At 38.3% G+C, this 11,612-nt stretch overlaps 1 protein-coding gene across 1 annotated transcript in view; it reads left to right on the forward strand.

Moving 5' to 3' along the window:
• Window positions 1-11,054, forward strand: part of LOC114328008 (caspase-7) — a 36,825-nt gene extending 25,771 nt beyond the window's left edge. The window contains exon 5 of the mRNA XM_028276747.2: window positions 10,580-11,054. Within this exon, the coding sequence (XP_028132548.2) occupies window positions 10,580-10,944 (365 nt within the window). The 3' untranslated portion in view covers window positions 10,945-11,054. The remainder of the gene's footprint in view (window positions 1-10,579) is intronic.
• Window positions 11,055-11,612: the final 558 nt, after the last annotated feature.

Raw genomic sequence — 11,612 nt, forward strand, 5'->3', positions numbered from 1 at the left:
TTAAAAAACTATGGATTATAAATTGTAAAATTCCTTCATCTTCCTTAGTCTCAGCATCCGTTATCGCTTGCGAATTGTAGAAGCCTCGGAGGTGTTACTAGAGAAGGTTCCCATTGTTTTCAGTCTGGTAAGATGTAGAATAATATTTTTGGATGTTGTTTTATGTGCTATTAGATTGAAAACTTAATTTTTTGATCGCAGTTGCCGCTAGGGCATCCCTGCCATTTCGTTCGTTGCAATCCGTGACTGCACGCCGGGGTTTGTCCTGGATGGGTCAGAGAGAGCAGCATATGTGTCTCCTGATGAGAGACTAATAAGTGCAGTTGCCGCTGGGGCATCCCTGCCATTTCGTTTGTTGCAATCCGTGACTGCACGCCGGGGTTTGTCCTAGTTGGGTCAGAGAGAGCAGCATATATGTGCGTCCTGATGAGAGACTAATAAGTTTTGAAACCGGTAGAAGTGTTTGCTGCACTCTCTGATTGAACTGGAATAATGTAGTTTCATGTTGCAACGGAATATTAAAAATGGTTATTCATTTTTGATTTTGATTTTAGTTAATTCTAATACATATAACGCGTGTGTTCCAGATTTTATTTAATGTCCTCCAACAAGTCTGCAAGTTCCTCCTAATACCTGTTTTTTATCGATTTCTGCATGATCCAATCCGTTATTATTAGGAATAATGTCAGGGACAGCACGCATCCTTGTTTAACTCCGCTTTGTATAGCTATATCTTCTACCAGTTCTCCCGCATGTTTCAGTCTGGCTCTACATTTTTTGTACAATAGTCTGATCAAGTTGATGTATTTCATCAGTAGTCCATAAAGTTTTAGAACCTTCAGCATTTGTTCTGTTTCTACTATCGAAGGCCTTTTCAAAGTCAAGAAATATTACGTTTATATTTTTTTGCCATTCACTAGCTTGTTCCAACATAATTCTTAGAGTACAAAATAAATGTGGTAGACAGTGGAGCGTTTAGAGCGAAAACCTACTTGGCTGCTTCTTAGTATCTTGTCTTCTCTGGTTACAGTTTATTCAATATGATCTTGGACATTACTTTGGATTGTGGCAGTGTTATTTTATAGTAGCAGATCGCCCTTTTTCGGTATCTTAATGATTACACCCCCGTTCCATTCCTTTGGGAGCTCTTCGTCGACCTATATCTTGTTAAAGAGTTTGTGTAACATTTCTACTGATTCGTTTGCGTCAGCCTTTATTAAATCTACATATAGGTAGGCTCTCACTTCCAGTAGCTTTGCTATTTTTTAGTTGTTGCAATGTGTTTTGTATTTATTATTTCGTAATTTTATTTGTTTATGTTTAACTTCTGCATATTTTTCGTCTATATCTGGTGTTGCCTCGTGTTTGGAGTATATTTTTTCGAAGTGTTCTTTTCATATTTGTATTATTTCATGTTCTGCTTTAATTATATTTCCTTGTTTATCTTTGATTTTTTTTACTTTTTAGTGTTTTCCCTGTCAAATTTCGGATGATGGTGTATTGTGTTCTCAAGTTGTTTGCTTGCGTAGCTTTTTCTGACAATTTTCACATATCATTTACGTAATTTATTTTACCTTATCTGGCTTGCGTTTTAACTGCTATATTTTTTTCTTTGTATTTTCTTTCTAGCGATTTTCCTTCTTCGGTTGCCTCCTTTTGTAGTACTTCTTTGAGTTTTTTCATCCCTGTATTAGTTGTAATGTGGCTAAGGTTATCTATTTTTAGTTTTTTTTCGTCCCAATCGTTTCGTTTGCAATTTTTGACATTATGTTCTTAAAGTTCTTCCACTGTTTCCCAATTTTGGGGCGCTGCCGTTCGTTTTAATTTCAGTCTTTCTGTGAATCGATTCTTGCGTTTGCTTGTTTAACAGCTTCGACATTTACCCACCTTCTTCTGTTTACCTTGGTTTTTGTCTTTGGCTAGTTTATCTTTATTTGGCCCTTACTAGCAGCTGGTCTGATCCCACATCTGCTCGTCGTTCATTTTGACTGGATCAGTAGATGGTCGGTTTGATTTCTGTATCTACCTCCTGGAGACCTCCACGTTTCTTTGTGTATTTTTTTGTGCTTAAACATACTTTCACCTATTATAATCTCGTTTTGTTCACAAAATTGTATTAGTCAACTTCAATTAACATTTCTTTCTCCTAATCCTTCCTTCCCATAACTGATTTATGTCCTGTATTATATATCATCGGTGGCGCCCAAAATCTCGACAGCCAAAATCCCGACGGTCAAAACACCGACACGCCAGAATCCCGACAGGCCAAAATCCCGACATGCAACAATCCTCGCATAAATAAAAATTCCGACCACTACATTTTGAATATTTATTGTTTCCTTTTCAAATGCAATACCAAATCATATTATAGATTATTGAAATTGAAAACTTATTAATTAGTAATAAGTACGGGTACTAATTATTATGTATTTTAAAAGAAAAAATTATTTAAACACTGTATTTTATAATATAAAAGCTATACTTACTGAAATGGAAGGTTGTAAGTGACATGATAATATCTATTATATGAAAGTAAACTTGAATTCAGGATTTGATTATACATATATCATTGGACTATATATTGGCAAAAAAAATAATTTAATTCATATACCCATGTTAGAAATTTTATTTAGAAAATTAGTTCATATTAAATGGTAAATACTTTTGTTTAGTAAAAAAAAATTAAAAACAGATCACCATAAACAAAAAACAAGGAATAAATGTAATTATATGTTAAAAAGAAACTTATCAAACCTGTCGAGATTCTGACCTGTCGGGATTCTGGCGTGTCGGGATTTTGGGGTAGACCAGCGTTTCCCAACCGGTGGGTCGCGGCGTGGCTCTTAAGGTCGCCTCATATTATAATGCACGTCGCGTTTTCGGCACGTAGCGTTTCGTTTGCGAAAAATATAATTTAATGGTTTTTAAATTGAACCATTCATATTATGCGTATAAGACACGTAACGTAGCGTATAAGACACGTTACGTCTGCGTTCGGTTCATTCGAAAACAATATTTTTCGGATGTTGACAGCTACGGGTCGTTTTCCCCTCGTTGTTTATTTAGGTATTTATCGTCGCCCTCGCTAGTATCGTCGCCCTCGCTAGCGAAATTATTCCTATTCGATTTTTTGCACAAATTTACTCAAAGAGAGGTTCTTATAACATATCCACAGGGTGCCATACGGTGCCGTGGTCGAAAAATTGTTTAAACAATCTTTTTTAAACAAATTCACAAAAATATTTTTCAGCATCCGTATGGCTTGCAAATTGTAGAAGCCTCGGAGGTGTAACCAGAGAAGGTTCCCATTGTTTTCATTCTGGTGGGATATGTTATATGCCATTAGAGTGAAAACTTAGTCTTTTGCTAGCAGTTGCCGCTAGGGCATCTATGCCATTTCGTTCGTTGCAATTCGGGACTGCACGCTGGGGTTTGTTTTGGTTGGATCAGGGAGAGCAGCATATGTGCCTCCTGATGAGAGACTAATAAGTTTCGAAACCGGTAGAGGTGCTTGCAGCACTCTCTGATTGGACTGGAATATGGTTCGGCTGTATTTTCGTTTTGCAACGAAATTGAAAATGGTTATTCATTTTTGATTTACATTTACTCTGTGTGGAGTATGAAGGGAACCAGTCTCGTTGGAACTTTACCGCGCTGAGCAGATGTGACGTGAATTGTAAATTGTAGAATTCCCTCATCTTCCTTAGTCTCAGCATCCGTATGGCTTGCAAATTGTAGAAGCCTCGGAGGTGTAACCAGAGAAGGTTCCCATTGTTTTCATTCTGGTGGGATATGTTATATGCCATTAGAGTGAAAACTTAGTCTTTTGCTAGCAGTTGCCGCTAGGGCATCTATGCCATTTCGTTCGTTGCAATTCGGGACTGCACGCTGGGGTTTGTTTTGGTTGGATCAGGGAGAGCAGCATATGTGCCTCCTGATGAGAGACTAATAAGTTTCGAAACCGGTAGAGGTGCTTGCAGCACTCTCTGATTGGACTGGAATATGGTTCGGCTGTATTTTCGTTTTGCAACGAAATTGAAAATGGTTATTCATTTTTGATTTACATTTACTCTGTGTGGAGTATGAAGGGAACCAGTCTCGTTGGAACTTTACCGCGCTGAGCAGATGTGACGTGAATTGTAAATTGTAGAATTCCCTCATCTTCCTTAGTCTCAGCATCCGTATGGCTTGCAAATTGTAGAAGCCTCGGAGGTGTAACCAGAGAAGGTTCCCATTGTTTTCATTCTGGTGGGATATGTTATATGCCATTAGAGTGAAAACTTAGTCTTTTGCTAGCAGTTGCCGCTAGGGCATCTATGCCATTTCGTTCGTTGCAATTCGGGACTGCACGCTGGGGTTTGTTTTGGTTGGATCAGGGAGAGCAGCATATGTGCCTCCTGATGAGAGACTAATAAGTTTCGAAACCGGTAGAGGTGCTTGCAGCACTCTCTGATTGGACTGGAATATGGTTCGGCTGTATTTTCGTTTTGCAACGAAATTGAAAATGGTTATTCATTTTTGATTTACATTTACTCTGTGTGGAGTATGAAGGGAACCAGTCTCGTTGGAACTTTACCGCGCTGAGCAGATGTGACGTGAATTGTAAATTGTAGAATTCCCTCATCTTCCTTAGTCTCAGCATCCGTATGGCTTGCAAATTGTAGAAGCCTCGGAGGTGTAACCAGAGAAGGTTCCCATTGTTTTCATTCTGGTGGGATATGTTATATGCCATTAGAGTGAAAACTTAGTCTTTTGCTAGCAGTTGCCGCTAGGGCATCTATGCCATTTCGTTCGTTGCAATTCGGGACTGCACGCTGGGGTTTGTTTTGGTTGGATCAGGGAGAGCAGCATATGTGCCTCCTGATGAGAGACTAATAAGTTTCGAAACCGGTAGAGGTGCTTGCAGCACTCTCTGATTGGACTGGAATATGGTTCGGCTGTATTTTCGTTTTGCAACGAAATTGAAAATGGTTATTCATTTTTGATTTACATTTACTCTGTGTGGAGTATGAAGGGAACCAGTCTCGTTGGAACTTTACCGCGCTGAGCAGATGTGACGTGAATTGTAAATTGTAGAATTCCCTCATCTTCCTTAGTCTCAGCATCCGTATGGCTTGCAAATTGTAGAAGCCTCGGAGGTGTAACCAGAGAAGGTTCCCATTGTTTTCATTCTGGTGGGATATGTTATATGCCATTAGAGTGAAAACTTAGTCTTTTGCTAGCAGTTGCCGCTAGGGCATCTATGCCATTTCGTTCGTTGCAATTCGGGACTGCACGCTGGGGTTTGTTTTGGTTGGATCAGGGAGAGCAGCATATGTGCCTCCTGATGAGAGACTAATAAGTTTCGAAACCGGTAGAGGTGCTTGCAGCACTCTCTGATTGGACTGGAATATGGTTCGGCTGTATTTTCGTTTTGCAACGAAATTGAAAATGGTTATTCATTTTTGATTTACATTTACTCTGTGTGGAGTATGAAGGGAACCAGTCTCGTTGGAACTTTACCGCGCTGAGCAGATGTGACGTGAATTGTAAATTGTAGAATTCCCTCATCTTCCTTAGTCTCAGCATCCGTATGGCTTGCAAATTGTAGAAGCCTCGGAGGTGTAACCAGAGAAGGTTCCCATTGTTTTCATTCTGGTGGGATATGTTATATGCCATTAGAGTGAAAACTTAGTCTTTTGCTAGCAGTTGCCGCTAGGGCATCTATGCCATTTCGTTCGTTGCAATTCGGGACTGCACGCTGGGGTTTGTTTTGGTTGGATCAGGGAGAGCAGCATATGTGCCTCCTGATGAGAGACTAATAAGTTTCGAAACCGGTAGAGGTGCTTGCAGCACTCTCTGATTGGACTGGAATATGGTTCGGCTGTATTTTCGTTTTGCAACGAAATTGAAAATGGTTATTCATTTTTGATTTACATTTACTCTGTGTGGAGTATGAAGGGAACCAGTCTCGTTGGAACTTTACCGCGCTGAGCAGATGTGACGTGAATTGTAAATTGTAGAATTCCCTCATCTTCCTTAGTCTCAGCATCCGTATGGCTTGCAAATTGTAGAAGCCTCGGAGGTGTAACCAGAGAAGGTTCCCATTGTTTTCATTCTGGTGGGATATGTTATATGCCATTAGAGTGAAAACTTAGTCTTTTGCTAGCAGTTGCCGCTAGGGCATCTATGCCATTTCGTTCGTTGCAATTCGGGACTGCACGCTGGGGTTTGTTTTGGTTGGATCAGGGAGAGCAGCATATGTGCCTCCTGATGAGAGACTAATAAGTTTCGAAACCGGTAGAGGTGCTTGCAGCACTCTCTGATTGGACTGGAATATGGTTCGGCTGTATTTTCGTTTTGCAACGAAATTGAAAATGGTTATTCATTTTTGATTTACATTTACTCTGTGTGGAGTATGAAGGGAACCAGTCTCGTTGGAACTTTACCGCGCTGAGCAGATGTGACGTGAATTGTAAATTGTAGAATTCCCTCATCTTCCTTAGTCTCAGCATCCGTATGGCTTGCAAATTGTAGAAGCCTCGGAGGTGTAACCAGAGAAGGTTCCCATTGTTTTCATTCTGGTGGGATATGTTATATGCCATTAGAGTGAAAACTTAGTCTTTTGCTAGCAGTTGCCGCTAGGGCATCTATTCCATTTCGTTCGTTGCAATTCGGGACTGCACGCTGGGGTTTGTTTTGGTTGGATCAGGGAGAGCAGCATATGTGCCTCCTGATGAGAGACTAATAAGTTTCGAAACCGGTAGAGGTGCTTGCAGCACTCTCTGATTGGACTGGAATATGGTTCGGCTGTATTTTCGTTTTGCAACGAAATTGAAAATGGTTATTCATTTTTGATTTACATTTACTCTGTGTGGAGTATGAAGGGAACCAGTCTCGTTGGAACTTTACCGCGCTGAGCAGATGTGACGTGAATTGTAAATTGTAGAATTCCCTCATCTTCCTTAGTCTCAGCATCCGTATGGCTTGCAAATTGTAGAAGCCTCGGAGGTGTAACCAGAGAAGGTTCCCATTGTTTTCATTCTGGTGGGATATGTTATATGCCATTAGAGTGAAAACTTAGTCTTTTGCTAGCAGTTGCCGCTAGGGCATCTATGCCATTTCGTTCGTTGCAATTCGGGACTGCACGCTGGGGTTTGTTTTGGTTGGATCAGGGAGAGCAGCATATGTGCCTCCTGATGAGAGACTAATAAGTTTCGAAACCGGTAGAGGTGCTTGCAGCACTCTCTGATTGGACTGGAATATGGTTCGGCTGTATTTTCGTTTTGCAACGAAATTGAAAATGGTTATTCATTTTTGATTTACATTTACTCTGTGTGGAGTATGAAGGGAACCAGTCTCGTTGGAACTTTACCGCGCTGAGCAGATGTGACGTGAATTGTAAATTGTAGAATTCCCTCATCTTCCTTAGTCTCAGCATCCGTATGGCTTGCAAATTGTAGAAGCCTCGGAGGTGTAACCAGAGAAGGTTCCCATTGTTTTCATTCTGGTGGGATATGTTATATGCCATTAGAGTGAAAACTTAGTCTTTTGCTAGCAGTTGCCGCTAGGGCATCTATGCCATTTCGTTCGTTGCAATTCGGGACTGCACGCTGGGGTTTGTTTTGGTTGGATCAGGGAGAGCAGCATATGTGCCTCCTGATGAGAGACTAATAAGTTTCGAAACCGGTAGAGGTGCTTGCAGCACTCTCTGATTGGACTGGAATATGGTTCGGCTGTATTTTCGTTTTGCAACGAAATTGAAAATGGTTATTCATTTTTGATTTACATTTACTCTGTGTGGAGTATGAAGGGAACCAGTCTCGTTGGAACTTTACCGCGCTGAGCAGATGTGACGTGAATTGTAAATTGTAGAATTCCCTCATCTTCCTTAGTCTCAGCATCCGTATGGCTTGCAAATTGTAGAAGCCTCGGAGGTGTAACCAGAGAAGGTTCCCATTGTTTTCATTCTGGTGGGATATGTTATATGCCATTAGAGTGAAAACTTAGTCTTTTGCTAGCAGTTGCCGCTAGGGCATCTATGCCATTTCGTTCGTTGCAATTCGGGACTGCACGCTGGGGTTTGTTTTGGTTGGATCAGGGAGAGCAGCATATGTGCCTCCTGATGAGAGACTAATAAGTTTCGAAACCGGTAGAGGTGCTTGCAGCACTCTCTGATTGGACTGGAATATGGTTCGGCTGTATTTTCGTTTTGCAACGAAATTGAAAATGGTTATTCATTTTTGAAATATTTTTTGATTCGAGCAATATTTGTTTTTAGATAATTTGGGTAATTCTGAGCAAAAAAGGTTTCTTGTCATTTTTCTCTAAAATTGCGAAAATGGCTATTTAACTGGCTTAATAACTCGATTAAAAATTATTATTATGAATTTCAATAAGTGACCAAATCAAGTTTCAAACAACTTCTTCAAGGTCCTGAAGAGATTTTTGTCATTATTTTATTACAAAGCTGTTATTTTTAACTATTAACAATTACCGCTATAGTCCAACTGTATCGTCGCCCTCGTTAGCGAAATTAGATTTTTTTGCACAAACTTACTCAAAAAGAGGTCCTTATAACACATCAACAGGGTTCCGGGCGGTGCCGTGGTCTAAAAATTGTTTAAACAATTTTTGTTAAACAAATTCACAAAAATAATTTTTTATTAATAATTTAATTAAACCCAAATTAATAATAATTTGAGATATTCTGGGCAAAAAAGGTCTCTTGTGATTTTTCTCTAATTTTGATTGTTGTCGAGTTATATGGCCATTTCCGCATTTTTGCAAGATACGTTTTTTGCTAAAAATAACCCAAATTATCTAAAAAAAAATCGTTCGTAATGAAAAACTTATTTTTGTGAATTTGTTTAATAAGAATTGTTAAAACAATTTTTTTACAAGGGCACCGCCCGGCACCCTGTGGATGTGTTTGTTATAAGGACTCTTTTTGAGTAAGTTTGTGCAAAAAAATCTAATCGAAATAGTTTCGCTAACGGGGGCGACGATACAGTTGGACTATAGCGCTAATTGTTAATAACTAAAAATAACAGCTTTGTAGTAAAATAATGACAAAAATCTCTTTGGGACCTTGAAGAAGGGGTTTGAAACTTGATTTGGTCACTTATTGAAATTCATAATAATACTTTTAATCGAGTTATTAAGCCTTGAAAATGGCCTTTTCGCATTTTTCAAATTTTTAATCGCATGTAACTCGACAACAATCAATTTTAGAGAAAAATGACAAGAGACCTTTTTTGCCCAGAATGACCCAGTTTATCTAAAAAAATATTGCTCGAAATGAAAAAAATATTTTTGTGAATTTATTTAAAAAAAATGTTTAAACAATTTTTCGACCACGGTACCGCCCGGCACCCTGTGGATATGTTATAAGGACTTCTTTTTGAGTAAGTTTGTTTAAAAATATCGAATCGGAATAATTTCGCTAGCCGGGGCGACGATACTGCCCGGTCTAATTTAAAAAGTAGTTTTTGAGGCAATTTGTCATGTAAACATGTGTTGTGACAATAAACACATCTGTACCGCACCAAACCGAAACCAACGTAAACGTTCTATGTATGATAATGTGAATGGGCAGTCCGATTGCCGGTCTGCAAACGCTACGTGCCGAAAACGCGACGTGCATTATAATATGACGCGACCTTTAGAGAAGCTGAATAACGTACATATATACAGTGCTAGTGAAAAGTCCGTACCCCCCCTCTTATCTTTTGAACGGTTATACGTACAAAAGTGAAATTTGGAGGAAGGAAATAAACGGACATAAGCTCCTTAACTAGTCATGACAGGTGGCGTAATAGTGACAGATGACGTTACAGAGCCACTGTGACCGATAATTTTAAATAGGACCTTATGGCAAGTGATACCTCGTTTGAAAGGTATTTAAAATACCTATTCAGCCATACTAATTTTTTTGGGTGTAGGTGGATTTTTATTTTGGTGAATAAATTAAATAAATATAATATTGTAGTTTCTCATTTAATTAACAAAAATTCAAATGTCCGCCTATGGTTTCTTTGTCAAAAAATTTGACGTTTTTCAATTTTCTAGTAGTTTTTACGTAAACTTCAACCCTTTTGACAAGTAATCATAGGCAGAATTTTGAATTTTTATTAATTAAATGCGAAACTACAATTTTATATTTATTTAATTTTTTCATCAAAATTAGCTTAAACTCAAACAAAATTAGTATAAATGAATAGGTATTTTCAATACCTTTCAAACGAGGTATCACTTGCCATAAGGTCCCATTTAAAATTATCTGTCACAGTGGCGCTGTAAAGTCATCTGTCACTATTACGTCATCTGTCATGACTAGTTAAGAAGCTTACGTCCGTTTATTTCCTCCCTCCAAATTTCACTATTATAGCTATAACCGTTCAAAAGATACGAGGGGGGGTACGGACTTTTGACTAGCACTGTATATCATGGGTGAGGGATGGGTCGCGAATATGAAAAAACATCAGAAGGTGGGTCGCCAGACATAAAAGGTTGGGAACCACTGGGGTACACCCATATATCATATATATGTTTAGGTATTGAAATTACTTGAAATTTATTTTAAAATAATTCGTTTTAGGTAACTGCGCATTCAGAAATCAATATACTGGCTCATGGTTCATTCAAGAACTATGCAAAAATTTCACAGCCTACGGAAGAAAAGACGAGGTCATAAGTTTGATCATACGAGTCACCAAATGTGTTTCTAATAACTTTACTAAAGGAAAAGATCCAACTACTAATTTGGAGTACTCTAACGCGAAGCAAATGCCGTTTTTTATATCTACATTAAGAAAAAAGTTTTATTTGAATAGAACCAAGGAAAGAGATGCAATTTTAAGAATAGCCGAAACTAACGAACATATACTTAAGACTTTAGTTGAAATTAAAACTCAGTTGGATCATATTTTAGCAAACGATGATGAAAAGAAACACAAAAAATGACATAACTTCAATTTAGTTTTTTCAATTGTTTATCTTTATAATTACGTAGATATGTATACATTATATATTAAATTATTTTTTAACTTAAAATAAAAGCCTATGCTAGTGTATGCCCATTATTTTTTTACATGGAATAATTACTAAATTTACTAGACAGTTCAGACTGGGACCACGAAGATGGATTGATGATGTTGAAGAAGACCTAAAAATTCTAGGAGTCAGAAGATGGAGGGAAGTTGCCAGGAATCGGCAGGAGTGGCGACTTCTTTGTGAGCAGGCCAAGATCCACAACGGATTGTCGAGCCATTTATGATGATGAGTTCAGACTGGGATTATCGAATGGAATATAGGAATTTTTGTGTTATATATTTCCTACAATGAATCTGAAAAAATTTCCCAATCTGAGTGAACGGACTATATATAATATCAGGGTAAAAGCCTACATTCCTTGATGGGTTATAAAAGTGTTCTACCGACCTTAAAATAAATGTTTGTCATGATCGAATGCTCAAATAATGGGAAGCGTATTATATGGCTTTTCTAGGTTATCATGTGCACTTTTTATCCAAAGGCTATTTATTCCGGTAATCGTTCCAATCAGTATACAGTCGGAAAAATGAAAGAATACACATGAACAATCACATCAATCACATATTATTCAGATTATT

Source organism: Diabrotica virgifera, chromosome 1 (genome assembly GCF_917563875.1).
Source record: "Diabrotica virgifera virgifera chromosome 1, PGI_DIABVI_V3a".
NCBI classification, from domain to species: Eukaryota; Metazoa; Arthropoda; class Insecta; order Coleoptera; family Chrysomelidae; genus Diabrotica; species Diabrotica virgifera.